The 27616-nt window shown below is 38.1% G+C and overlaps 4 protein-coding genes across 7 annotated transcripts; all 4 read left to right on the top strand.

Annotated features, from left to right (window-relative positions):
- Nucleotides 1-1077: 1077 nt before the first annotated feature.
- LOC133746559 (vesicle-associated protein 2-1-like) lies at nt 1078-5046 on the top strand. Its single transcript, XM_062174726.1, has 8 exons — nt 1078-1312; nt 1446-1568; nt 2728-2798; nt 2892-2973; nt 3476-3591; nt 3688-3810; nt 4287-4361; nt 4692-5046. The coding sequence occupies exons 2-8, from the start codon at nt 1508-1510 to the stop codon at nt 4860-4862; spliced, it is 699 nt and encodes a 232-aa protein (XP_062030710.1). The 5' UTR covers nt 1078-1312; nt 1446-1507; the 3' UTR covers nt 4863-5046.
- A 7511-nt stretch (nt 5047-12557) lies between these two features.
- LOC133742061 (uncharacterized) lies at nt 12558-18944 on the top strand. Of its 3 annotated transcripts, XM_062169756.1 has the most exons (16): nt 12558-12974; nt 13073-13122; nt 13703-15355; nt 15434-15500; nt 15603-15665; nt 15852-15915; nt 16007-16100; nt 16218-16301; nt 16388-16477; nt 16574-16601; nt 16859-16993; nt 17102-17389; nt 17475-17533; nt 18055-18164; nt 18268-18355; nt 18443-18944. In XM_062169756.1, the coding sequence occupies exons 1-16, from the start codon at nt 12593-12595 to the stop codon at nt 18677-18679; spliced, it is 3492 nt and encodes a 1163-aa protein (XP_062025740.1). In that variant the 5' UTR covers nt 12558-12592; the 3' UTR covers nt 18680-18944. The 3 variants fall into 3 exon arrangements, with proteins under 3 accessions (XP_062025740.1, XP_062025739.1, XP_062025741.1); XM_062169755.1 differs by having other exon boundaries at nt 15440-15500; nt 16859-17389; XM_062169757.1 differs by having other exon boundaries at nt 16859-17389.
- Nucleotides 18945-20576: 1632 nt separating this feature from the next.
- LOC133743184 (bax inhibitor 1-like) lies at nt 20577-23019 on the top strand. The gene is made up of 6 exons (XM_062171033.1): nt 20577-20743; nt 21555-21698; nt 21791-21882; nt 22176-22362; nt 22466-22621; nt 22711-23019. The coding sequence occupies exons 1-6, from the start codon at nt 20627-20629 to the stop codon at nt 22756-22758; spliced, it is 744 nt and encodes a 247-aa protein (XP_062027017.1). The 5' UTR covers nt 20577-20626; the 3' UTR covers nt 22759-23019.
- A 1321-nt stretch (nt 23020-24340) lies between these two features.
- On the top strand, nt 24341-26855 carry LOC133743187 (vicilin-like seed storage protein At2g18540). Of its 2 annotated transcripts, none has more exons than XM_062171034.1 (4): nt 24341-24427; nt 24522-24689; nt 25914-26024; nt 26430-26855. In XM_062171034.1, exons 2-4 carry the CDS (start codon nt 24573-24575, stop codon nt 26661-26663), a joined length of 462 nt encoding a protein of 153 aa, XP_062027018.1. In that variant the 5' UTR covers nt 24341-24427; nt 24522-24572; the 3' UTR covers nt 26664-26855. The 2 variants fall into 2 exon arrangements, with proteins under 2 accessions (XP_062027018.1, XP_062027019.1); XM_062171035.1 differs by having other exon boundaries at nt 24372-24427; nt 24501-24689.
- Nucleotides 26856-27616: the final 761 nt, after the last annotated feature.

The raw sequence follows: 27616 nt of genomic DNA, 5'->3' as shown, positions 1-27616 counted from the left end.
TATTGAAAGACACGATCTTGCCATACCAAAAACCACGATACAATCGACTCTCTCCATTCATCAGTCTCACTATAGAAAGCCGATGTTGAATTTGAAAAACATTGATAATCGCGTGGCACTTTTGGATTGGCTAGTCGATCAATATTAGTAGTATAACTCCTTTTTTGTTTTTTGTTTTTTGAGAAGATAGTAGTATAACTTCTTGAGAGAGATTAACGAGCAGACGTGCTCCGGTATGTCTAACCAATCATATTTCTCTATTTTTTAATTGTATTCTGAAACTACCCATATTTAATTAAAATGAAGTACCCAAAACAATCCCTTGCATACACATTGATTGGCTGGTGTATTGCCACATGGCACTCCTGCCTTACCTAAGAATATCTAGTATATTGATGACATGCTAAAGATCTTCTCTTATCTACAGTATTTCTTCTAACAGATACGATGATACTACTAGCCAATAACAACCTCACCAAGTGTATTATTGCATCACATAGCATGATGCGTCTACCAATCAGAAATCACTTTTATATAAAGATTTTTTTAGTTGATCTTAAATATTTTGAAGAGATGAAGGCTATCCTACACATGTGCGTCAAGGCAAACCTACAACCTTGACTCTGAAGAACTGACATGTGACACATACAATCATACATATCTCCATAACCCTCAAATATGGATTTATGCATAAAATTTACAGACCACGTGACCCAACGCAAGACTAATAACAGCGAAAATCAAACTTAGATTGATACTCAACCACAAGCACGCTGCACACCCATACCAACTGAACTAACCCATGTTAGTCACTTCTAATAGCTCATATTATCTTTGACAATTGTCCCATAAAATTTTGAAAACATCTCCCACTCAACCCTTGCATTGGTCATTGGTACCAACTCCTCCTACCCTATTGGCAAATAAATTATTTTATTTCCAGATTAAAAGGCAGAGAGACACGTCAACGTAATAAAATACCAGATCAATTGACACGTCATGAGGTCCCACTTCCAGTCTGGTAGTTGTAAAGACCGGTACGCATTTTCTCTCTCTCTCTCACTTTTGAAGCGGGCTTCACCATTCCCCTGCTGTCGCCACGTGTCCTCTGCTACACTCCCTCCCGTCTCTCTCATTGAAATTCCGAAGCAGCTCCGCCATTCCAAAATTCCCGAGCACGGTTTTGTGGTGTGGGCGCTGAAGAAAGAAGATCGCTCTCTCTCTCGGACCGACGCCCGATCTTGGCGGCCCGATTTGGACCGAGCAATCCGTACCATTCTTCATTCCTCCACCTACGCTGCTTCCTCCATGTGTTAGTCCCCAATTCAATTTCACTCTCTCTCACACACACATTTTCCTTCTCCATTCAATTTGCCTACCTTCTCTCTCTCTCTCTCTCTCTCTCTGAAACATGTTAGAGTTTGTTGTGCTAATGTGAATGGCAGGGTTTGAAATTGTTTGGTGAATCACTTGCAAAAATTAGAAAACAGTACGTGTTCGTGGAATCATGAGTGCCGGTGGTGGTAATCAGTTGATCTCTGTTCTTCCGGAGGAGCTCAGATTTCAATGTAATAATCTCTCTGTTATTCCCTGTGCATTTCTGAAATTGTTCTGCAATAGTAATGTAGTTCTTGGAGATATTGATGATAATCGAAATGCATGAACGTGGAAAATTAGGCATTTTCTTGATCATGTTAATTGTTTTTTTTTTTTGGATCAATTGAACAGTAGATTATTTATAATCAGAAGTTTGATCAGTAAAAGCTAAGCAAAGTTTATGATATAGATTAATGACCTCAAAAGGCTTGAGATACAATTCATACAAACTTTCTGGTAGGTATGGTTGAGCTGTTGAGATTAGTATCTTAACTCTTAAGATGGCAGTAGGTGCCAAGACTAGGTGGAATATGATCAAAGATCGTAGCATCTGAAGAAAATGAAAGCCGGAAATGTGTTTGGGAATAAAATTTAGGGATGGTTTCTTTACCTGATTTAATATGGTTGTGTGCCTGACCTCTCACCTGACACTGGGACATTCTTGTTCACTGCTAATGTGCTTCTCTTGTAATCTTGTTTGGTTCCTCATGGCCTCTGGATTTGTATCCTTTGCATTTTCTAAGCTCTGCTTTTTACCTTTTTTTCCCCCTTAATTGAGATCTGCGCGGTTCTTTGAGCTAAGTGGTAGTTTTGTTACTACCGTATCGCTTTACACCATCCCCATGGCCACAACCTAGGTTTTGGTAGGAATCTTCACATATTAGGTTCTAGTCTGAGTATGTAAAGAAAACTGGTATATCAGTAGTAGTCCTAGCTAAGTTTAACAGAATATAAGAATAGCAGCAATAGCTGGATGCTGGAAATAATATACAATAAGCTGGTACAGAGTCAACTAGAAACCATATGAACATGCCAACACTGGACCACATGAAGCTCACTTGCTTCCCCTAGTTATGAAACTTTTCTTTTTCCTCAAGGTTAAATTTGTATTGACCCATAATAAGATAAGGATATACACCACATATGATGACTTTTCTTTGAAAGGATTCAAATTAAAAAGTTCTTTCTAGTAGTTAATGCAAATAAGCACACATTGAACTGTGACCTGATCTCCTTATAGTACCACTCCAGGCAGGTTTTCAAACTATTGGTCATGTATTTCTTCTTTGATAGTTTAGTATTGTTTGATACTGTTCTAATGGACTAGTGGTTTTGACATTTGCTGATCAGTTGAGCTGGAAAAGCAAAGCTTTTGTGATCTAAAAGTCATCAACAACACAGAAAACCATGTTGCTTTCAAGGTACGAGTTATGTTGGTGAATGATATTTAGTTTTTGTCACTAAAAGTACATTTTGTTCAACATGTTTTTGATAGTTTCCACTTTTTTCCCTAGGTTAAAACCACTTCCCCTAAGAAGTACTTTGTACGGCCCAACACTGGTGTTATACAGGCTTGGGACTCATGTGTAATCAGAGGTGCTACTTGTTACAGTTTTACGGTTTTCATTTTTGATTTTCTATTTTTATTAGCTTCACATTGAAAGAAATTGTGACAAAATGTGAAGGTATCCTAGAACTATGCTGCAAAGCAGATGATCTCCCCACTGCTTTAGCTAATAAGATATAGAGGTATCTTAGGAATACACTGTAAATTTGATACCTTACAATAAGTTGAGTACTAAATTTCTTAGGACATATAAAGGTTTCTTAGAAATACACTCGCCAATAATCATCTCCATTGCTTTAGCTGTAACTGTAATGAGTGCAGTAGAAATTTCTCACCTATGATGAAATTTTAGGAATACACTGCCCAACGAATGAGAACCTTTTAATCTAAGAGTTGTACCAGTTGTAAGAGTGTAATATTTTCTCAAGCTCTATCCACAAGCCTGCAAAAGTGCTAATAGTGCTTATTTCTCCTCTATTCTCTTTTAAAGATTTTATAATTACTGTCTTCCACTAACTGCTGGGTCTGCAGTCACCCTCCAAGCCCAACGAGAATATCCTCCAGACATGCAGTGCAAAGATAAATTTCTCCTACAGAGTACAACGGTGCCTCCAAATTCTGATGTTGATGAACTTCCACAAGATACTGTAAGACGCTTAAGTTGAACACTATTGTCTTTTACATATTAGCTTGCTTCATATGAAATAGTAGTGACGTTGTGCACTATTTAATGTTTCATCCAGTTCACCAAAGAAAGTGGAAGGACAATAGAGGAGTGCAAGCTTAGAGTTGTCTATTTAACTCCGGGTTCAGGTCAAGGAAACTCAGAAGACGGAGCTTCTATGCGTGGTCTTGATGCCAATTCTGTGAGTTTTATTGAAGTACACGATTTTGGAATAACCGTTTGTCTTGCTAAAATGTGCATGTACAGATTATTGTTTTGGTTTGTTGAGGCCAGTTCTTCACTGAATTACTTCACATATTTAGTCCAAGAATGTGGTGCATATTAAATTTCCTCCCTTGCAAGTTGCAATATGATTTGTAACTAGAAACCCAAACCCCAGCTCTAGACTTCTTGAGATTACAAGTAGTGTGTGAATTAAGTGAGGGTGGTATTCAGTATGATATTAAAATAGCAAAGGGATGATGTGAAGAGGCTCCAGTTGCTAGCACAACTACGAGTGTGGCTATATTGTTCTAGCTTAATTTTTTTCAATCCATAGTTCCTTACTGAAATCTTGTAAAGTCCAATATCTAGTTTCTTGCTAAGCACACCACATTGGTGTATAGTATGATAGTTTTTCATATTCTTACTCTTTAAATTTATTTATTTTTACTGTAGAATCAGGCTTTCCAGCGCCTGAAGGAAGAAAGAGATTCTGCTGTTAGACAAACACAGACACTTCAACAGGAACTGGTCAGTTTATAATTATTCTTCTTCTTGCTATACAGTGACATACAGAAGACTTTAGTAGTTAACCTGTCCTAGAACTTTACCATAAATAGAAGGAGTTAAAAAGGAAATAGCATAATCTGTCTGTATTTTTCATTTTTGCTTCGTTCACTTTCTCTCAACATAAGGTCAAATAGTATACCTGAGGTTGACAAGAGCTGAAAGCCTGAAATAAGTAGTGGGTATAGTCCCATATTAAATATAGAGATGTCGTTTGAAAGAACATATACATAAAGAGCATCAAATATTTACTCGCAGCCCTCACCACTGATGGTCTACTCTTGTTCACTGCAGGACGTACTGAAGAGGCGGAGATACCGGAAAGGTGACCCAGGCTTTTCCTTCACCTTTGCAATTTTTGTGGGACTTATTGGACTCATGGTTGGCTTCCTCTTGAATCTGTCATTGTCTTCACCACCCATAGAAGCTTCATCATCCACAGAATCTTCACCATTAATGGATTGACGTTATTCAGGACATCAGGAGATATCTTCGTGACAAAATTCATTGTATAATCCCTTTGGGCGTTCTGGTTGATGGAAAGTTTGCTTTACTTCAATTTTTTTTTCCTTTTGTATATTGATGATTGTTGCAAATTTGCATCGTGATTAGTTGATTTATTATAAATATATATGTTTCTATTTGTCTACTTTTCATCGTGTTATGTTGCACTGTTCCTGTGATTCTATTACTGAATTCAAATTGTCTAAACGCATACAAGGAAGATGATTGTTATATTCACAAAAATCACAATAGTATCACTGACCACATATAATTGAAACAGAGCAATCCAAAGATACCTGAAAATGATTGAATAGATGACCAAAATTTGCCTCCTTTACTCAACAGCCAAGGGAACTCGATCAAATAGATAAATGAGAAAAATCATACGCTTATAGCTCGGTAAATCCTAATTTTAATCTCTCCACCATACTGGCCAGACCAGCTTGCTGGATATAGAGAAGTTAGCACAGCTGTAGGTGTCGACCGCTTCTATAAGGATGAAGGATTTGGGGTAGTGGCGGATACAAGATATAAAGTTGGGGTGGGCTAATTTTAGTAGGTGTGTGTGTGTATTGTATTAGACACTAAAAAATTGGAAATTCTCTTAAAGAAACACTAATGGAAGTGTAGAACTAAATAAGAAAACATTTTAGAAATTTTTTCAAAGAAACACTAGTAAAAAAGTAGAAAATTGGTAAAACAAGGAAAAAGAAATTGTAACCAAAGGAAGGAGCGATTGCTTTCTGTCGACTCCATTGGGGTGTTTCGTTCTTGTACTGCTTGCTGAATTTAATGAAAGAGCTGACCTATTTTCGTCAAAAAAATAGAAAAAATGAATGCGCGGTAAGACGGTTATGCAGCTGAGTTATCTCACCTTAGGTCGAGTGTTCAATCCGTGGTAACCCCCATTTTTGTACCAAAAATAAAAGAAGAAAGAAGAACCTGGGGGAAAACTGGAAAAGCATAAAAAGAAGCAACTTTACTTCTAAGGGAACTCGAACCTTGGATAGGTGGAAAGAGACCAGCTGCCTTGCTAATTAAAGAGGTGGAGATACCGGCAAGGTGACCCAGGCTTTTTTCCTTCACCTTCGCAATTTTTTTGGGACTTATTATCGGACTCATGGTTGGCTTTGTTGGATAATTTAATATTAAATTATTAATTTTTTATAATTTGTGGATGACTAATATAATGAAAATGTGTGAAGTTGAATAGATATAAATGACTATGTAGTGAGAAGTCATAACTATTCACATAAGACAATTTTGATGAAAAGTCATTTCTCTTCCAATAGTCATCTTACCGCTATAAAATACTGTCACATTACATTCAATATCATTAAAAAAATTGATTGAAAAAAGACATCCAAGTAAAAAGAATAGTTTGTCGCATGAGCTCCAAGAAAGTCTAGCGTGCTCACTGTCTAGTTCCAATGCCCCGTCTGGGGGCGCGTTCTTAGGACGTCGTCGTCGGACAGGAAACTTAGTTCTGTAAGTCCACTGACGCGGTACAGTAGTGTTGGGGCCGGAGCAAGAGCAAGGCAGTGGTGCACCTCTAATCTGCGCATATGTAGAGAACGAAAGCAAGGGTGGCACAGTGGAGATGAACTGTTATCTGGTGGAGACGATTTTGGGCTCCGAGGCAGGCTGTCGTTGTTTTTTCCCTAGTGTTGGGGTTGTGGGAAGCTGATGGAGGTCGTGGTGATCTTCCCTGGATTCGATATGGGTTTGGATTGAAACCGAGATCCTGGGAGATCTGGCCGGGAAAATCAGTTGGTGGCGAAGGTTCGGTGAAGCAACGTGACTTGTTGGAGGCTGAGGTGCAGTCTCGGCAGTGCTGAAGGTGCGCAGCCATGCGCAGCTACCTTGCTGCTGCTGTATGCTTTTGGGCCTGCCCTAGGCTTCTAGGCCATTTCTGGTGGGTTGTGTCTTTACATTAATTAAGGATTAAATGGGTCTAGGCTTCTACTTTAGGCCCAATCTCTTTTACTATTTATTTTTCGTTATTTTGTTAGTATAATCAAATATAGTTTTATGCCGGCAATAAGTCCTTACTATTTTGTAGTAAGGCGACGTGGGCTCTGTCCCGGACTGCACGCCTTGTATGTCTGGTCTGCCTAGTTAGGAGGCGAGTTCCTTGTTTTGTCAAATGGTGTTCGTAACCTTCTAATGGCAGGATGAAACTAATGTTATCAAATTCTTTTTTCAGTGGCAACATCGTGGGAAAACTGATATTATTAATATATTATGCCTTTGAGTAAGCATATACTTTCAGGTATATCACTACATTTGTAAAGCAAGCAGGGTAGCCAAAAGTGCATTCTTCGCTAATTGGTAATGTTATAACACTCTCGTTATTATCTCGAGATGTTCCCTTTATATTTATTGTAAGTTGGGGATCATGTATCATCCCCCCCGCCTCAACATGTATTCTACAATATCATTAATGATCAAGGCTTAAAGGCAGCCGTACTGGCCCTCTTTCAAAAAATTGAATTTGATCTCTCCTCCTCTCCTTTTGCATATGAGTTTTTCCTAGTGTCTTGAAATTCAATTGAGTCATTTTCAAGAGAGAGTTCAAACACAATCTAAGTTCGTTGTTCTTAAGTTTGGAGTGCTACTACCCCAAGAAAAAGATTGTTGTATCATGGAAAACGTTTGCCAATAAAACCTTTAAACATTGATAAAGAGACAATTTCATCTTAAGGACATAGAACCAAGTTCTAGACTTGATCAAATTATTCAAGGTTGTTTTAACTTTTATTGGTTTTGAATGAACAACAATAACTAAATACTATTTACTCTCTATATTTTGAGGGTCTCTACAGTTCAATCCCTCGACTTCTAATTTCGTCAAAATACTCTCTGAATTCTCAATTCTCACCCAATAGGTCCAATCCGTCAAGTTTTCGTCCAAATATTCCGTTAACTTGTGACATGGCAAATTCTTCCAAGCTAACTCAGTTTCGTGGGACATATTTTAAAGGTGAAATTTCTATTTTACCCCTCCCTTCCTCCCTTTTTTTTTTTCCTTCTCATTTTTCATTTTGCAAACCTCTTCTTTTTAGGCAGAGCTCAACCCCATCACCACCATTGATCTCAGTTTTCCGATCACAAACCCACAAACACTGAGCTCAACCCACAAATTTTTCTTCCTAAGCCAAAGCTCGAGGGTTTTAACAGTTAAACTCCCACCTTTCCAAACCTCCCGATCCAATATCCCATTCTCTGTCAATCTCAATTCTCTTCGATCCATTCAACCCCATCGCGGTTTCCCAGCGACTCCCATATCCAAAACGGCATCGTTGGCCTCATCTGCGACCTTCCTATCCCCATCGACAACGCTGACACCGTCATCTACAACAACCCAGTCTGATTCAAACTCGAGAACCCAGTTTTTGAATGTGGGTATTGATCTTTCTGTGAATCTGAATGAGGTTATGTATGTGGGTTTTTCTTTTGTGTGGCGCTGGTGATTTTTGAGGCAATTGTGACTATTATTCATTATTGCTGTTCTTGGTGGGCAATTGTATGTGGGTATTCATTCTCACTATTAACTTTCAGTTAAATAAGTTCTCATGGATGACTTAATTCTCATTTTGTTCATTGTTATAAGTCGCTCAAGGTTTTATACCAATTTGGGGTTTTTCGATGGTTCTGGTTTCAATTGTGGTAAAGGAAAATGGCTGTTTTGCCTAGCTCTTCTAGGGAAGAAAAAGAGGTATGCAGAAAAATAAAATAAAAAATATTTTAAAAATTAAAAGGGGAGGAAGTTAGGGTTAGAATAGAAATTTTACCATTAAAATGGGTCCCACCAAGCTGAAGTGGCGTAGAATGATTTGCCACGTCACGAGTTAATGGCACATTTAGACGGAAAGTTAATGGAATGGACGTCTTGAGTGAGATTTGAGAGTCCGAGGAGTATTTTGTTGAGATTAGAAGGTAAATGATTGGAATGTAGAGACCCTCAAAGTATAGAGAGTAAGCAGTATTTTGTCTGAACAACAAATATGGTATTCCATGAAAGAGTGAAAAATCACACTACATATCTTTTCCTTTCAATTATAAGAGATAACTAGATTCATCTCTATCTCCTCAATTGCTATATCCATCCTAACCATCGTTATCTCTATCTCATTTCTTTGTGTTTCTTCAAATCATCATCAATGGAGAGTTTAGCCCAACCCTCGCCCATAAATCCTCCCATAACCCATTACCCTACCAGCTTGAACAACAAATCATGAACAACTTGAAATGTCACGATATCTGTCTGTGACATACAAAACCTTCTAAACCCAAGATGACAAGGGCTTTATCACCCACTTGATCCTCTTGGTCGGCTTAGTGTTAAAGGCCCTTCTCTCCAAGTTCTTTAGATCCATAAAGCCTCAAAAGAGGGGAACTTGCGATAGATTCTTCACCGTGTGCAAAATTTGTAAGCATAAGAGAAGATTGTTTGGCTCCAGTTTTTGTTGCAGCTGGTCAACAGTCTCTTTTATGCGCGGGCGTGCCAGCACCGTTCGGGTGCGGTCGTTGGGGGTGTCCCTTGACCTGACTTCTATCAAGCGATTGTAGACGAGGAGAGCACCAACCTCGTCGCGGGATTCTTTATGCCTCGTGGTGAGGACTTTTGTTGAGTTTCTTCTTGTTCACACAATCGATACTCGACGTCGTAGATCGAGCAGAGCGAAAATCACCGGGAAGTGGGGAGAACTTGCTAAAGCGTGACTTTAGCTTAGCTGGTTTGCGAGGGCGTTACCCTTGCTTGGCTGGTTCTGTAACCGTTGTGGTCGCGGCACTACCGTCGGCTCCCGAGGAGACTAGGACCGAAGCACGTTGACAGAGGGTTTGGTACTTGCTAAAGCGTGACTTTAGCTTGGCTGGGTTGCTAGGGCGTTACCCTTGCTTGGCTGGTTCTGTAACCGTTGTGGTCGCGGCACTACCGTCGGCTCCCGAGGAGACTAGGACCGAAGCACGTTGACAGAGGGTTTGGTGGCACTGAAAGTCGGCTTCTGAGAAGACTAGGACTAGGAGTGTGATCACCGATAAGAGAAAGAGAAGGAAAGGAGTTGCTCTTAGAGAGGTTTGCTCTAGAGAGAACTTAGATCATCTTAGAGATGTTTTGATGTATGAATGAGTGTTTTTTTCTATGTTGTAGCCTCTATTTATAGGCTACCAAGCAACACTATTTGGCCTTAAACAACTCATAATGGGTTAGGTTTTAGCACTTAAACATTAATGGAATGTTAGGTTTGAATACTTAAACACTTAATGAAATTTGTTAGGTTTAAGTCATTTTCTGCTCCCTTATCCCTCAATTTTTATCTCCACTAAGAACTCAGATTCAACCTTCGATTTCTTCATATGAAATGATCCACCATGAATGTAGATTATTGTGGTAAAATTTCAGAATTTATTTCCATGTGGTTGGGCTGGAAATGCTGCTGGACCTCTTACAGGTCCAGTTTCCAAGTTTTGCTTCTGCAGAAAATTGGACTGTTTGTTTGAAGGTTTTCCACTCCGAACGAGCTTTGGCACTCTTCATAAGAAATGATCAATGGGATGTCTAGAATTAATCTGGAAAGTTTCAACTCATTTGGAGTTCGGATGGTTAGTCCGCCATCCCTCATTTCTTGTCTAGCTCGCTTTCTCCTAGCCGAAGTAGGAAAATGTGCTAAAGTTGATTTTTCATTTCCATGTTTGGTAGGCCTTATTTAGCCTCTTAATAATATATTTTTGAACTTATCGAAAATATATATGTGAGTCACTGATATTGGCTCAATTTCTCCAAGACACGCTTTGTCAAACAAAAATGCTCATTTTGGGTCCAAACAAAGATAAGATTAGTTGTTATTTCGATATCAATATATGCACAATTTCATTAGGTTTGGATAACGAATGTGATAATGAATGAAACTCCATCATATTTGGTATTGAAATATAAATATTCTTGATGGAATATGATAATCACTTGACGAAATTGGCAAGTAAAAACTGAAAAAGGAAGTAAACAAGAGGAAAAAAAAAACCTTTCAAGGCCAAGGAGGAGGAACATTAAAGCTCCTTAGATGCTATGCAATCTATAGGAGCATTCTGTTCTGCTCTAATTTTTTCCATACCACCCATTTCTAGGAAGAAATAAGTTGGTTTGAATAATCTTAATCGTCTCTCTGCTTTTGTTTCTCCCATTCTATTTCTTTCCATCCTACCTCTAAAAAGAAAAGAATTGACACTCAAAAGTTTCAAATCGACAACCATGAGCTAAGAAAAGAACACGACTGATGACTCACATATGTAGCGAGAAAGAAGGTACGAATAAATTTATAGAAAACTGGAGGACAAAACCGATGGGGGAATCAAAGTTTATTTTGGTAGTGGCGTATGCAGAGCACCCATATAGCAGTTACAGAAGTAAAGAGTTGGGTGTAAGCAATTTCTAACACCTTATTGATTTTCATCATGTCATTTCGCGTGAAAGTGCACGTAACTCATGTAGAACTTCCATAAATAAGAACTTTTAATAGGTTTTTCATAAACTTTTCACAGGTTTTCACGCTATAGTGCAAAGCATCCATGTAGCGGTTAAATGAGTAAAAATCTAGGCATAAGCAATTTTAACACGAAAATGTATCATTTCAACTTTCAAGTGAAAGTGCACATAACTCACGTAGAACTTCCATAATAATTTTTTTAACAGGTTTTCCATAAACTTTCACGGGTTTTCACATCATAGTGCAGAGCACCCATATAGTAGTTACATGAGCAAAGAGCTAGTTATAAGCAATTTCTTACACACCTTATTGATTTTCATGTCATTTCATGTGAAAGTGCACATATCTCATGCAATACTTTCATAAAAGGATAATTTGTCAAACAATACATGAACTAAAGGTCACTGTGAATTAACGTTCCTCATTTTACATTAATTACACTTTGGTACCTAGACTATAAAACCCGACCAACTTTTGGTACACGCCATCAATAACTCCGTTAGTTGGCAAGTCACCTGACATATTTTCAAGGATAAACTCGTCTCCTGACTATCCACCTTTTTTTTTTTGACTATCCACCTTTAGAAAGTCAATCTTTTTTAATAAAAAGGAAAAGAATAGTGGTGGTGCGATCTTGAACGTAGATCCACCTTGGAAAATCTTTTTTTTTTTTTTAATAAATAAAAAAGAAAAGAAAATTTCTTGGGGTTGTTCCACAGCACGAAATCGGACCAAACATCACCGTCCTTGTCGGAGTGTTTGGAATGCAAGGGAAGTGGAACAGACCCGGCTTCGGCTTCGGCGCCGTCCCAGATAAAAAAAAGCTCTAGAAATCTTAGAGCAGACGGAAATCCTAGAGTATTCGGACGTTGTCTACTCTGTGGAGCTGGTTAGATGAGGATATCAATAAAAAAACTTAGTTTTAATCAGATTTTATAATTGTCAAAAAAAAAAAAATTAGAGTTTATTTATTTTTTTTTTTTAGAAGAAAAAAAAAATTAGATTAGAGTTTAGAAAATTAGATTAGACGCAAAACGTTAGCACCATCACATTTTAAATTCAAAATTGGAAAAACAGTAATGGCGGGAACTTCTCACTCTCTCAATCTCAAACCCTACACGTGTCCCCGCATTGCCGCCTCTCTTTCCCCCTCAATTCTACATCTCTCTCTCTCTCCCCGATCCAAATCTCAGACCCACAGCCATGGCAACTAACCCACTCGACTCAGCCCTCACCGCCTCAACCATCTCCGACTCCGACAAGGCTTGGCACCTCCTCGCCCTCCTCTTATCTCTCGGCCGCCGCACCCCGCCCTCCGAGCTCGCCGCCCGATGCACGGCGTTCCCGGCAACTACTCATTTGGTCCGACGCCTTTGCTCCGTCGCCAATTCGCCGCTCTCCTTGTCCGACGATCTATACGTCACGCCGTCTCTACTCGCCGTAACCGCTCTCGCGGAGTCCGTTTCATGTTCCGGCGCCGCCGCCGGTGCACTGAGAACCTACTCAGGGAAGAGGAAGCGCGTCGTTTTGGATTGCGGATTTGTGCCCTCGGCCAAACGGAGATTGATTGTGGATTTTGAAAATGGTAAATTGTCGCTTTTCTTTTCATTTTTTTCCTATTAATTTTTTTTTTTGGATAAATTTATGATGAGTTTGGTTAGTAATTGTGGCGATGAATTGCAGTATATGAAGAGAAAGGAGCGCGGAAATCAGTCGTAATTTCTCCTCCAAAGGTAAAATTAAGCGGTTTCGCAATGCATCTGTAGTTGTGTAAATTAATTGTTTTTCTTCTGAATAATTTTATTTTTGAGTCTATAGATGTTGAATAAACTTAAAATAGTAGAATTTGGTGTACATTAAGTTGAGATCCCATTTATCTTGTTACCAAAATCCAAAATTACGTATGACAACTGTTAGAGCTTTGCTTAAATTATTTAATTTTCGCATATTATAAACTTTACTTTTCCTCATTAGTCTAGCTAGTCATAGCAATATGAACAAATTTCTTTTCCCAAGTTTCGTCATTCAAAGAACTGTGGCCTTAGTTTGGCGAAAAGTAAATAGTCCGAGTGATTTGATATTCTAAGATACAAAAAAGTGGCTAGTTTAGTTGCATTCTCTGGTAAAGCGGCTGTGTCTGTACTCCTGTCCTTCTTTCTCTTTTGTTTGAAGCACTCTTTTGTTTGAAGCACAATCCCCTCCAGGTTTTCGGCTTCTCTATTCATTTTAAAAGAGTTTTTGTTGCATGCTTAAAAGTACAACCAAGCAAAGTTGCTTTTCCGGACAGCTTTTAAACCAGATCATTTTTTGCAGATACATTTTCATATGACTGACTACCTCAGCAGAAAAATAAATATGCTACCAAGTGATGTGGCTGTGGGGTTGAATAAACCGATGTTCAGTTCTCCATTATTTATTGAATATAGTGCTGAGCCATCCAGTGGTGGAGTGAAGAACATTGATAATGTAGAAGATCAAATGGAGACCGATCTAACTCTGCAAAGGAACATTAACAAAACAGTTATGGCCTGTGTAGATGATTTAGAGCCAACTGTTCCAACAGTGTCAGAAGATTTAGTACTTTATGAAGAAGCTAACATGCACGAGATAGATAGCTTGGCCAAATCTTACCTAGAGAAAAGTAAAGAAAGCATTTTGTCACCTATGCTGGATGAGAATGTTAGCGGTAGTTGTAAAGTTGCAAATTCTACAATCCTTGAAGATGAAAGAATTGTGGCAGATTCGGAGGAAGAATTGTTAGTAGATCCAGGCAACCACAACGGTGAAAGAGAAAACACGTCCCACCCACAAACTGCTGTCTCTGATAAGCTGCCTGGAATCGACTCCAGAAGATTAGAAGAGGAGGACTATGAAGACACAATACCTTTGAGAAAAAGGCTTATAAGAATACTTGAGACCCGAGTCAAACTTCCAGTTACTGATTTCTCTGTTGCTGAAAAGCAATTGTTGCAGCCATTTGAAAAGGTGTCCAAGGATTTAGTACTCTATGAAAGAGCTAACATGCATGAGAAAACCAAAGAAAGCATAATCTCACCAGCTTTGGATGAGAGTGTTAGCGGTAGTCGTAAAGTTACAAACGCTACAATTCTTGAAGATGAAAGAACTGTGGGAAATCATGAGGAAGAACTGTTCATAGATCCTGGCAACCCTAATGGAGAGACTGAGAATCTATCACAGACATTTGCTGCTGTTTCTGATAAGCAGCCTGGAACAGGCTCCAGAAGCTTAAAAGAGCAGGATTTTGAAGATACGATACCATTGCATAAAGAGCGACATGAGAACCAAACCATTTGTGTGGCCACTGATCTCTCCTCTCCTAAGGTGTCCAATGATTTAGTACTCTATGAAGGAGCTGACATGCATGAGATAGATATCCAGGGAAACTCTTACCAAGAGAAAATCAAAGAAAGCATAATGCCAGAGAGTGTTAGTGGTAACTGTAAAGGTACAAATGCTACAATCCTTGAAGATAAACGAATTGTGGGAGATGCAGAGGAAGGATTGTTAGTAAATCCTGGCAACCCTATTGGAGAAACAGAAATTCTATACCAGTCATATACTAATGTTTCTGACAAGCTGGCTGGAATTGACTTCAGAAGATTGAATGAGGATGATTATGAAGATACAACACCTGTGAATAAAAGTCTTATGACAAGAAATGAGACCCAAACCACCTGTCCTGCTACTGAATTCTATGTTCCTCAAAAGCAGTTGTTGAAGTCCTCTGCAACAATGAAGGCCATGAACAAGGATAAAATATCTTCAAGATTGCAATCTCTATATAGTTGTAGTCTAGAGCAAGATCAGACTGTTGCCACTCCCAAAGTGAACCTCCACCATAAAATGGATCAGAAGACAAATAGCATGGTACACAAATCAAAGCAGAATTGTGGTGACATGCATATTAATGAAAGAAAGAGACGATACAAATCTATTTCCTCTAAGGTATGCTGCACTAATAAAAATTAATGTCAATAACTGCAAGTATGCTTTTATTATGATCTTAACTCTAATGCTTTGTAGGATCAGCCAGAGAAAAAAGAACTTCCAAATTTTGATTCTTATATGGTAGAAGAAGAAGAAGGTTCAGGTATGTATAGGCGTAAAGCTCTTACTTAGATATTGAAAATTGGTATCCTTAACAAGCTGTTTGTATTGTGGATTAATTAATTGCTGTTTCCTAAACTGGTAGGTGGTTATGGCACTGTTTACAGGGCGAGGAGTAAGAATGACAGGACAAGGGTTGCCATTAAGTGTAAGTGAGACATTTTTTTTTGTCCTGCCTGATCTAAGGCTTAAAAGGGGTTTGAGCTGCATCCCATACCTTAAAGCCCTTCTAGTTAGAGGTTTCTGGTTCATTATGAAAGTTGTTGCTGCTCACCCCTGTGAGTTTAACCCAAATTGAAGTTCCTGGTCTCAAATTTCTAAAATGGCCCTGCAGGTCCACATGCTAATGCTCATAAGAGCCATGTTAACAATGAGTTGAGAATGCTGGAAAGGTTTGGGTAAGTATTTGAGAAGTTTTACTCCAGCCAATGTTGTGCTTCTGACACATGAAGTAGTAAATTCTTATTTCCCTGTAAATTTGTAATTTAGGGGGAAGAACTTTGTGATCAAATATGAAGGCTGTATCAAGAATGGAAATTCAAGTTGCTTTGTATTACAGCATGTTGAGCATGATAGGCCTGAGGTAACCTTGGACATTTTGATAACTTGCAGTTTTATTTACTTCACTTTACTTCTATTTTTTTTTCTTCAGAAGACGCTACTTTTTGGTCTTATTTTTTTACGTCGGTATTACCTTTAGGTTTTAAAGAAAGAGATAGATGTTTGTGAGCTCCGGTGGTATGGATATTGCTTGTTTAGAGCACTTGCAAGCCTTCATAAGCAGGTAGGCACAGTTGCTATCTATATTCTATTTGGATTCTGGATCTTTTAGTAAAAGTTTCTCTATAATGTATATAATCTGCATTCCAGGGAATCGTACATAGAGATGTTAAACCCGGCAATTTCCTTTTCTCTCGTAAGGCCAACAAGGGTTACCTTATTGATTTCAATCTATCCATGGTTAGTTTACTTGTAGTGGTATTCTATTTTCTTATTAGTTTGTGTCACTATTTATGTATTTGTCTAATTGTATTTCATTTATATTTTGTTTGACAGGACTTGCATCAGAAGTATGGAAATAATAGTAAGCTTTCATCTCCCTTCGTGTATCTAGATTTTCTGTTGACATGGTTTTAGTTATTAGACTCAGATTTTGTTCCGCTATTGATTAAATAGATTGTCACGAGTTAAGATTAGTTTGATTGCTATATATCTGATACATTTTGTCTTTGAGCAAACTCTCTCTCCCTCTCTCTCTCTCTCTCTCTCTCTCTCTCTCTGTCACTAGTATATGGCATTAAAATATTATAACATGGTGAAACTAATTTGAAAAATTCACAGGTAAGTCAAGAGGGGGATTTGATGTAAGCAGCAATGATGAGAAGCTTATGACTGCAAAAAATTTACCTCCAATCACACTTAGGAAGTTGCCAAGTGGTAAATCTTTACTAACAGCCAATGGAGAGACCTCAAAAGGTTTGAAATCCACTTTTGATATGAAGGATCTAAAAAAGATGGCTTTCAGCCAAATGAAGGCCAATAATGATTCGGGTAGTAGGAAGGTAATCAAAAGTCAGGGTGCAGATGGCTCAGGCATAACGTCAGTAAAGGATGTTACAAGTACCAGAACTCCTTCGGCAGAAAGGATGAGAGAACCTTTGCCATGCCAAGGAAGGAAAGAACTGATCAGCCTAGTACAGGAAGCAAGGGAGAGTCCAAATCATGAGGCATCAAGTATTTCAGCTCTTATGAGAAAGAGGGTTCCTGCCCCTCCCGTAAATGTTGATGGCAAGCTTTTCCATGTCACTCCGATGCCTATGCACTCAACTACCAGTGGTATTGGTGGTGGTCCATGCTTGATAAGAAGCAGAGGTTTGTTTCTCTTTATTAATTTGGTCAATCTGGTTGGAGTAAACATTTTTCTTTCCTCAAATTTTCATGTTAAATTTTTTCTTAGGTCTTGGAAAACATAAAGAAGGCCCTTGTGCTGGAACAAAAGGCTTCAGGGCTCCAGAGGTGTGGTTTCCTAATAAACATTAAATATTGCCTTGCTTTAAATCTTTATATCCTCAATATGAGTGTTGCAAGTACACGTATGATTGTGATTATTTACAATAAGAAACATTCTTAAGTCGACAGCAACAGATATATTGAGTTTTTGCCAACTATGAACGCAAAATAGTTGAAAGTTACCACTGGTAAATGATTGAAGTTGCTTTCTGTTTTCCCAAAATAATACTGTCTCTTCAGGAGAAACAAGTAGGTGGGGAGTTGCTAAATGAATATGACTCATACCCCTTTTACCTAATCTAAAAGCAATTATGTTATTTTGTAAAAGTGTAGTTTTGACTCAATGGATCATGGGAATAGGTTCCAGATTTTAGAGAGAAAAAAAATCTTTTGTTTTTAGTTAGTACCCTGTGCACTTACAAATGATTATATTTTATAATATATGTAACCTTATAGCATTTAGTATGCGTTTCATTTCTGGAAACTTTTTCTTGGACTGACGGGGCTACTGACCATGGTCTATGCAGGTTCTCTTCAGATCTCCACATCAAGGCCCCAAAATTGATATCTGGTCTGCCGGAGTCACGCTACTCTACTTGTTGATTGGCAGAACACCCTTCCTTGGTGAACCTGAACTGTAAATACTCAAATATCCTTGCTTTTGATCCTTAAGATTTATGAGTACTTGTCTTTTGCATTCTAATTTTTCATTTTGCCAACCATATTATGGTTATTACCAGGAACATCAAGGATATAGCAAAGCTGAGAGGCAGTGAAGATTTATGGGAAGTTGCCAAGCTACACGACCGTGAATCCTCATTTCCAGTGGTATTTATTATTCATAACTGTGAATTACTTAACCGATAGTGTTCATGAGAAGATATATTGAATTGCGAAATATTATTTTTTTCACAGGAGCTCTATAGTACAGATTGTTTGCCCTCTATTAAACTAAAGGAGTGGTGTAGAATGAACACAAAGAGACCGGAGTTCTTTGAGCAAATCCCAAGACCCCTTTTCGATCTTGTGGATAAATGCTTGATGGTGAACCCTAGGGTTAGATTGAGTGCAGAGGAAGCGCTTAAACATGAGTTTTTCGCTCCATGCCATGAAGAACTGAGAAAGCACAGGCTTCAAAGGCAGGTATTATAGCCTGTACTCTAGAATAGAAGGTGCTCTATACATGACAAGGCATCATCACCAAGCCAATTAACATTGTCTCAATTGAAGGCTTAATCAGCTAACAAATCATGGTAAATTCCATTCTAATTAAAGGCTCCAAAGTTCAACTTTATGATGCTGTATTCTTCCTGTAACTTGTAAAGCTTGTAATTACTAACGTAACAGAAATCAGAAATTATGTCAACCCTTCTTCTGAAGGATATTTCTAGGAAGTGTTTCTTCCTATATATGCACATGCACGACACGATGAGAATATAGGTGATATATTTATTTAATTTATGCCGGTAAAGTTAAGGGTATAAAATTTCATTTCAAAAAGCGTGTTGGGTATGCGAATTTGATCGATATGAATCATGCATAATTACCCCTTTACCTACTCACTACCTCATGTTACATTATATGGTTAATCACAATTACCATGTATAAATTACCAAAATGCGATAGTTTAGACAAGGACTTGCTGAAGTCAATGTTTAGTTCTGCACATATAGTTATACTTATATCAAGTGGTAATTGACTATTGTAAGTAAATTGGGACTGATTGTGACCAATCAGAGCAAACAATGTCATGTTGTTGACGTGGCAGCGTTCGATTGGTGAGGTTTTGTTGTTAGATTATTTTCTTATGGGCAAAGTTAAAATCGTCAACAAGAAGCGGATGAACCTAAACCGGATTTATTGCTCGTCATTACCGAGCCGAGTCAACCCAACGAGAAAGGTCCAGAACCATCCGTCAATTTTACCAAAATACCCCTGTCTAAACCATTTATGATTAAATTTAACTCATTTCGGTGAGTTTGGTATGCCGACATGATACAAAACTTATTAGTTTTTGAAAATAAGAAATATCTGATTAAAATTGGAACTTGGATGATACTTTTGTGAAATTTTCAATAGCAATTCCTAAACATTTCAAAATTAGAATGTGTTCTGGTCACAAAGAGGATGCAACACACTCATTATCTAAAATTATGAAAAATAATTTAATGTGCTCAACTTGTATTTATGATAGTGATAACTTGAAAAGTTAACGAGAGTATAAATGATCTTATTCTATTTTAGGGAGAATTTCACTTCCCATTTTACCATCCACATTCTTTTTTTTTGCTTTTTAATAACTTAAATTTTGTTTTTAATTTCATACTGACATACATTTTGTCTTTTTATAAGAATTTTAACCTGAAAAAGAAAGTAGTGTGGTTTATAAAATTAGAAGTGTGGATTTCACTTTTTTTTTTATTTCATTAGAGAGAAATTGAACCCTGATGCAACCTAGTTCTAACTCAATTCACAATCTTTCCTCATCATTTGGCTAACCCAAAAAATATAATAAAATTTTCCAAAATATAAAAATTCATTACTATCCAAGTGTTTAACTCCCTCCAATTTCAACCCCCAATTTTTTTTAAAATATTTTTCAGTATTTATTTTTTATTTTTTTTCTTATAAAAATGGTAGCCAAATGAGCTACCATTTCGGGGCCGAGAGCAACTTAAGTATGTTCCCTCCCGAATGAATGTTTTTCACAAGTTGGGGTTCGAACCAAAGACTTTCTATTATCAAGAGAAACTTTGCTGCATCCGCCCTACTTACAGCCTAGTATGCTTCCATTAGACCAACTCCATTGGGTCAGTATTCATTCTCTTTGGCGAACAAAAGAAACAAAGTATTTATTTTCGACCAAACAAAAACAATGTTTTCGGATCCTAAGCAAATTTTGATGGATCTCATTCCATACCACAAGGACATTTCGGTCAATTGGCTTCTGTACCTATCAAGGTCATTTTCGTCATTAAAATCTGGAAGTTTCCAGGTAACAATCTACAAGACACCGCTATAAATATCAGATCCCCAATTCCTCTATATTTCAGTATTTCACATTTTTTCCGAGCAAATTTCTTTTCCGCGAAGCAAGCAATGGACGCCTTCACATCCTTCTTCGATTCCCAATCGTCTTCAAGGAACCGCTGGACTTACGATTCGCTCAAGAATTTCCGTCAGATCTCTCCCGTCGTTCAGAACCATCTCAAACTGGTAAGCCTCTTTCTCCGATCAGATTTTCTCTCTCCGTTCCGGCCGTGTTTGGTTTCCGAGAAATTTAGGAAGAAGATCGTTATATTTGTATGAAATTTCTTATCTGTGTGTGTGTTTTATCGTTCTTGTTCGCCTTCATTTGGTTTATCTTTGTGATTACAGTTTTTGATCAGAAAATTGTGCTGGTTGTGATATCTGTTTCCTTTACTGAAGAAGAGGAAAATACGTATATGATTTTCTTATGTTGTGTATTATAGTTTCTGGTTCACATTCGTTTCGTATATTTTTCTGATTTCAATTATTTGATGAGAAAAGAATTGTAATCTCGCTTCTTCTTTTTTTAAAATTTTTTTTTATTTTATTTATAGATTGTGATATCTAGTCGGTTTGTTCTCTGTTCGGAAATTTGTTTTCTGTGGTCATGGTGTTGTAATTCGCGAATGCGTTGGTACTGTATTTGTTCATGTTTAGTTCTTTTAGAAAAGATTAGAAGGAGATGAGGTTCGAGATGTAAAAGAGAAAGAGAAACACGTATGTAATGGTTTTCAAAATTAGTATTCCAGATAAACAGAATTAAAGAACATAGAGGAACATGCCCTTAGTGTTCGGCTATTTTGGTTAGGTTGATTGCTTGGAATTGAGAGTACAATTGTTCCTTTATTGCTGGACAACTTATTTCGCTTAGTTTTGTGGTTGAGTTCTTAGGATTAGCTTGGTTGAATTTTTGTTTTGGTTCTCTTCTTTGCTTGGCCCAAATGGCTTACTTGTTTAAACTTTAAACAATGTGATTTATTGTTTAATGTCATATTAGGTCTACCTCACACTATGCTGTGCTCTCGTCGGTGCGGCTGCTGGAGCTTACCTGCATCTTATCTGGAACATTGGTGGCCTTTTAACAACTCTTGCCACAGTGGGATGTACTATCTGGTTACTCTCCACCCCTCCCTATGAAGAGGTAGAGTTATTCATTGTTCTTTCTTTTGCCTCCTGCATTCATGTGTTTTTGTGATGTTTTGTCTGTATTGATTGTTATTTTCTGTTGAACAGAAAAAGAGGGTATCTCTACTAATGGCGGCTGCAACCTTTCAAGGGGCTACTGTTGGTCCTCTCATTGATCTGGCCATTAACATGAACCCAAGGTATGTACCTGTTATTAGGTTTTTGCTGTGCATTTCTCTGTAACAGTAATTGCCAGTTACTTTAGATTGAACTGTATTGTTAGCTTTGAGCAACGAACCATGCAATTATGGGAACTAAGTTCTTAGAACACAATTGGTTTTGTTTCACCTTGATGAGAGTATGATAGTTGTATCCTTTCATTTTTATGGGTTATCCAACTTAAGTTTGGCTAATTTTATGGTTTAACTTGTGGATATTAGATTTTGAGCACTATCCTGATCTGTTTTTTTTTTCCTTTCTCTTTTTTGAACAGCATCCTGATCAGTGCCTTTGGGGGAACTGCTTTGGCCTTTGGTTGTTTCTCAGCAGCAGCCATGTTGGCAAAGCGCAGAGAATTCCTTTACCTTGGGGGCTTGCTCTCTTCAGGCGTGTCCATCCTTCTCTGGTTGCGATTTGCTTCTGCCATCTTTGGTGGTTCTGCTTCCCTTTTTGAGTTTGAGGTAATGAATCATAATGTACTAATGTGACAATGTTCTACATGGTCATTTGAAGAAGTAGGGAGGTATTTTTTGGCTGTTTACACCTGTTTATTCGTGTTTGCAGTTGTATTTTGGGCTTATGATTTTCGTGGGCTACATGGTAGTCGACACCCAGGAGATGATTGAGAGGGCACACCTTGGTGATCTGGACTATGTGAAGCATGCCCTAACCCTTTTCACTGATTTCATTGCTGTTTTTGTTCGCATACTCATCATCATGGTAAGTAACGAAGTAATTTTTCTTCTGTTGTCAGTTTTTGCAGTTCTTTCTAGATTGAGACCCTAAATAATTGCTTGTTGCTTATGCAGTTGAAGAATGCTGACAAGAATGAGAAGAAGAAGAAAAGGAGGGATTGAGCTGTTTTTCCCTGGATAACAAGAGTGCATACAAAGGCAACAATATCAGAGTTACATGTCAATAGGGTTTTATGTCCAACTTTGGAAACACCATAATTTCTGTTAATATTCCCTACTTTTGTGGGTGGTAGACTGGTAGTGGTTTTCTGGTGTTGCTGCTAGTTGTGGCATGGCTACTTGCAGAATGCTTTGAATGCTACCTATTATAAGCTACTTGTAAACCTGACGAGTTTAGTGTTGATAAATGTCTCTTTTTTTTTCTTTTTTTTTTTAAAATTTATTTATGAGATGACTACTGAACGTATGGTCTTGGCTTCATACAAGACACAACGTGCGGAACGTATGTCATTAGATCAACTCCCCAATTTCGATTCTTCAAATCAACACGCCACTAACTCCACAATTACTCATAAGTTGACGGAAAATGTCTTGGTTCGGTAATGTAGTTAACCGGTGTGTCTGCCAAAAAATACAAAAAAATATCAGCGTGAGTATAGTTTTCAGACACTGGTTATCCAATAACTGAATCGATGGAAGTCTCTACCGGAAACTTTATACTTTAAATTTGGGACAACATCTTTTTGAGAAGCCACCTGATTGTATTGAATGAAGACTCCAAAAAGATTAAGTAACCTCACTTGATTGTGTTGAATGAAGACTCCAAAAAGATTAAATAGACCCTCACTGAAAGCGAGACTTGTTCTTGCTAGTTAGTTTTTCGGACTTCTAACCCTTCTTGTAACAAAAAAAAAAAAAAAAAATCCGTTAGAATTTTCAAATCAACCATCGAATGATTTGTTCTAATTTTTATTACTTAGTGAGAATTTTACGAGAACTCTCTGTTAAGAGTTTCACCCCATCCGGGTTATACAAAACCGGGAGTGCTACGTATAAAGCTAAGAAATGATACGGATCCAAAACCGCATATGTTGTCCATAAGAGCAAGTCCACCGGTGTTGGATTGCCCGGGCAAAACCATGGAATGATGATGTGGTGAACAGTCAAATGTCAAATCTCCCTTCCACCGGTGTAAATTCAACCAGGCAAACTCTGCCTTTCTTTGACCAAGGGCAAGAATAATTCCATGCCGTTGCCTTTTTTCTTGCCCAGGCTTGGGCTGCTGCAAGGTTGGAGAGAAGCAGCTCGTGGCTGACGTCAGAGGTACTGCGCAGAGATTGAGGGCGTGTTCTCCACGGACGAATGGGGGAGCGCAGTTGTTTCTTGCGTGTGAATCAGTTTTTGCCTTTGAAATAAAATATAATTTTTTTTTTCTATTTATAGAAAATTTTCAGATTTCAAAAATTCATAATAAATTCATACAAACTCCGATTTTTGCATTTCACATATGTACGAACTCATATCGACGATCTCTATAACTTTCATGAAGGAAGTTTTCCCAAATTATATATGTGTAAAAAGTCGATTTTCGAGACCCCCCCTAAAATTATATAATAATGAACAGTGTTGACCGGGCAAGAAAAACAACGGGTGTAAACCCATGTCCAGTGGCAGTGAATAGTAACTTGACCGGTCGAATTCTTGACTTCTCGACTTTGCCTTTTCTTGACTACGGGTGCACTTGCTCTAACCGGCCCAAACAAGCCCCGACTCTGGTCAGTCTCAATCGCCAGCATTTCTATCGGGGCACCCATTGTTTCCACTCCCCAAGGTCAGAAAATTTTCATGATTTCAAATTCTTTTCCTATTTGTCATATTGAAATCGAGGGATGATTTAAACGCAGCGTTTTAATTGAAATCGGCAGATTCGACTCAGAGGACTCTGCGATTCTAATCGCGAGTGTTAGGAGGTTGGTATGAATAAGATTTTGGATTTCGGAAGGAAAGCTCTGTTCTACGCCAGGGTTCTTTCCGGCTATGAAGAGCGGAGAATCCGAAGCTATCGCTTGCAGGTCGAGAAGCGTATCAAACAGGTCGAGAAGCTTTTCTTTTCTTTTCTTTTTTCTAATCTCTGAATTCTTATTCTTCTTGTTTTAATCCGATCCTAAACCCTCAACTGTTGTTATTCTTTTGATTGATACAAATTCTGTTGAAATGAAATTATAGATGTAGGGCCGTTCCTTGATTATGTTGAAGAATTAGTTGCTACCGAGCATTGGAAGAGAATCGGATCCGGTTTGAGATAAAATCAAAACAATAATGGAATGTAGAATTTGAGGAGAGTTGCGAATCCTTTGTTTTTCATTTTTGTTAACCTAGTTGTGAAATGAGCCTGAGGGCCTTCTCAGTTCTCAGGTTCGTTCTAAAGAATCGAGCGTTACCTTAGGTTTTAGTGTTTAGGGTCCTAGTTTAACTTTAATATTCACCAGGTCAGGACATTTTATGCTTTGCAGCTAATATAGTGATCATTTTATACAAAAAATGATGCAAATTCACGACTTAAACGTCGTTTACTTTCTAACGAATTAAGAACTATTTACTAGTGCCGGTTAAGAACTTGTTTACTACTTAAGACAATGGTGGATAGCTTTCACCTGCGAATTGTATATGGGCTTAACATGTACAGTGTTTTCATGAATGACCAAGAAAATATCCTGATGAACTTCTTCCCTGTCTTGTGTGGCCTTAAAATCCGCATCAAAAGGGTGGGCTGAGACTAGAGAGATAAATGAAGAAAGATTACCCCACTTTTTACTGAAATGTTTGTTTTCTCCTTACTCATTTATCATTCTTGCTTTTTAATATTCATTACTTGCCCTCTGTATGTTCCGACTTTGGTGATTAGAAAACATAACATCATAAGGAGGATTTAGATGTAGACGAGCAAACGGAAAATTATTCTATGCACCAAGTATGATAATTCAACTGTTTCATGTTCAAGAATTTGAATGAATTTGTGGAAATGACTTGTACTTGTCAATTCTTCTGCAATTTGTAATTGTTCTCTTTTTGAACTATTTATTATCTGCAATAGAAGCAATTCTGTCCTCAGAACTGTGCATCATGGCTTTACTTTAGAATGAAACATTTTAGACTGGATCTCTTACTTGGTATCTCCTTTTCTCGCCCTTGTTGCTATAAAATATCTAGCTTTAGAGTACACCAGTAGCCGAACTGCACCTGCCTTAATACTCTATGAGTGCAAAATCCTTTTCCCACCTCTTTTCTTATCAAAGCACTTATCTTTCTCTTTCCAGGCAGAAGAGCGGAAGCTGGCTATAAGAAAGCTTCCTGAGCAGACTATTTTGTCAGAGGTTCGCCGTATGGTTGAGGAGATGCAGAATTTAAATAAGAAGCTAGAAGAGACTGTAAGTTCTATTGCCAGTGCTGATCTCATTTGGGATAAGCTTATGTTAGTAGAATTTTGATAACTTCCTGTTTTTCTATTTAAAATCTCATCACAAAGATATCTGTGTGATTGAAAGCATTATCCTTCGAGACATATACTGGATACATTTGCCATCTTTCGCACCTCAAAACTCAATCAAAAGTTTTAAAATTGAACATAATGGCATAATAATTATGTACCGCAAATTCCCCTCAATAAAGCATACACCCCAAAATCCCCCTTGGTGTTGGTTTTAATCATGCCTGCAGTATAAGAAATCGTTTTTTTTTTCTACCTACTTTAGTATACCTGTCTTTTTGTATGCTTTCTCTGATGAAGCCTGTCTCATCTAACGAAATTGAATGCATTTCTGATTTTTCTGCAGGAGGCTGCTATTGAAGACTACTTCAAGCCACTCGACCAAGAGGCTCAGAGGATAATGAAAACACAACTTGAAGGAGAGGAGAGAACAATGAAGCAGATGATGAAAACCATGCATGACCAGGCTATGCTTGATATAGCTGAAGAGGAGAGAAAAATAAAAGCACAAATAGTGGACACAAACCAGAAGAACCAAGACCCAAGACCTAATACCCAACATCTGCCACCGCCCCCCTGAAGGTTAGACAAGATGATTTTGTAATAATTGGTAATATAGCTTTAGGATTACTCCTGTACGAGCATTATCAGTTTTGGTTGTTTCAGTAACTGTGCTTTGGTATGAATATAAGAGAAGTACTTTGTACTGCAAGTTTTACCACAACTCTTGGATTATGAACCGACTTTGCAATAAAGTAATTGTCTCATCATATGTAACACAGTTCTCTCCCCTCGCCATTTCTTCAGTAATGAATTTATACAACATCACGTCACGATTGTTGTATATAATACTGCATTCGTTGCATGCATCTTGGACAATTTGGCTACAAATGAATTAGAACGAAAAAGCACAAGGAAAAGGGAGTGATTTTGCTGCTGAGACCGGAGACCCCCTCTCCTCCCTATACAATTGCAGTTTGTGATGGCTGAGATTAGACTGAAGTAATTGTTGGAAGGTTCTCGCGTGCCAAATAAATCTCTACTCAACCTTTACTCCTAAGTCTCTGGATGTGGGAGCTTTGTAGCCGTCGTTGTGAGTATTAACTCCTATACGTCAGGTCCCAAGTTCTGTTCAAACCCCGCGGGACTGGGGTGACTGAGCGCCTCGTGTTGCCTTCAAAGACCGGCTACTCGTGCTCCTTCCGGACTCAAACATAGCAGTATTGAACTCCATTTCTGCCTTTCCAAGCATGTAGGCCAAGGACTAATTACCAAACTTGACTGGAATTAGGCTGCCTCTACTTGCGTATTTATTGACCCTGCCCACCTTCATAATCCGTGAAAACTGAAAACTGATGCAGTCAACAACTCAACATAAAGATACAGGTGGATTATCCACATTCATCACAAAAAGCCAACTCAAATTGCATTTCGTTCTCCGAAAGTAGGATAAAATAATTGCCTCAAATAGCTCAGCCCAAGTCCTTTCAAATTAATGCATCTGATGGAGTCTATTCATTGGACTTTGTCTTA

This window comes from Rosa rugosa, chromosome 4 (genome assembly GCF_958449725.1).
Source record: "Rosa rugosa chromosome 4, drRosRugo1.1, whole genome shotgun sequence".
Lineage (NCBI taxonomy): Eukaryota > Viridiplantae > Streptophyta > Magnoliopsida > Rosales > Rosaceae > Rosa > Rosa rugosa.
Note: the sequence above shows the minus strand (reverse complement) of the source record. Positions and strands in the feature narration are given on the sequence as shown.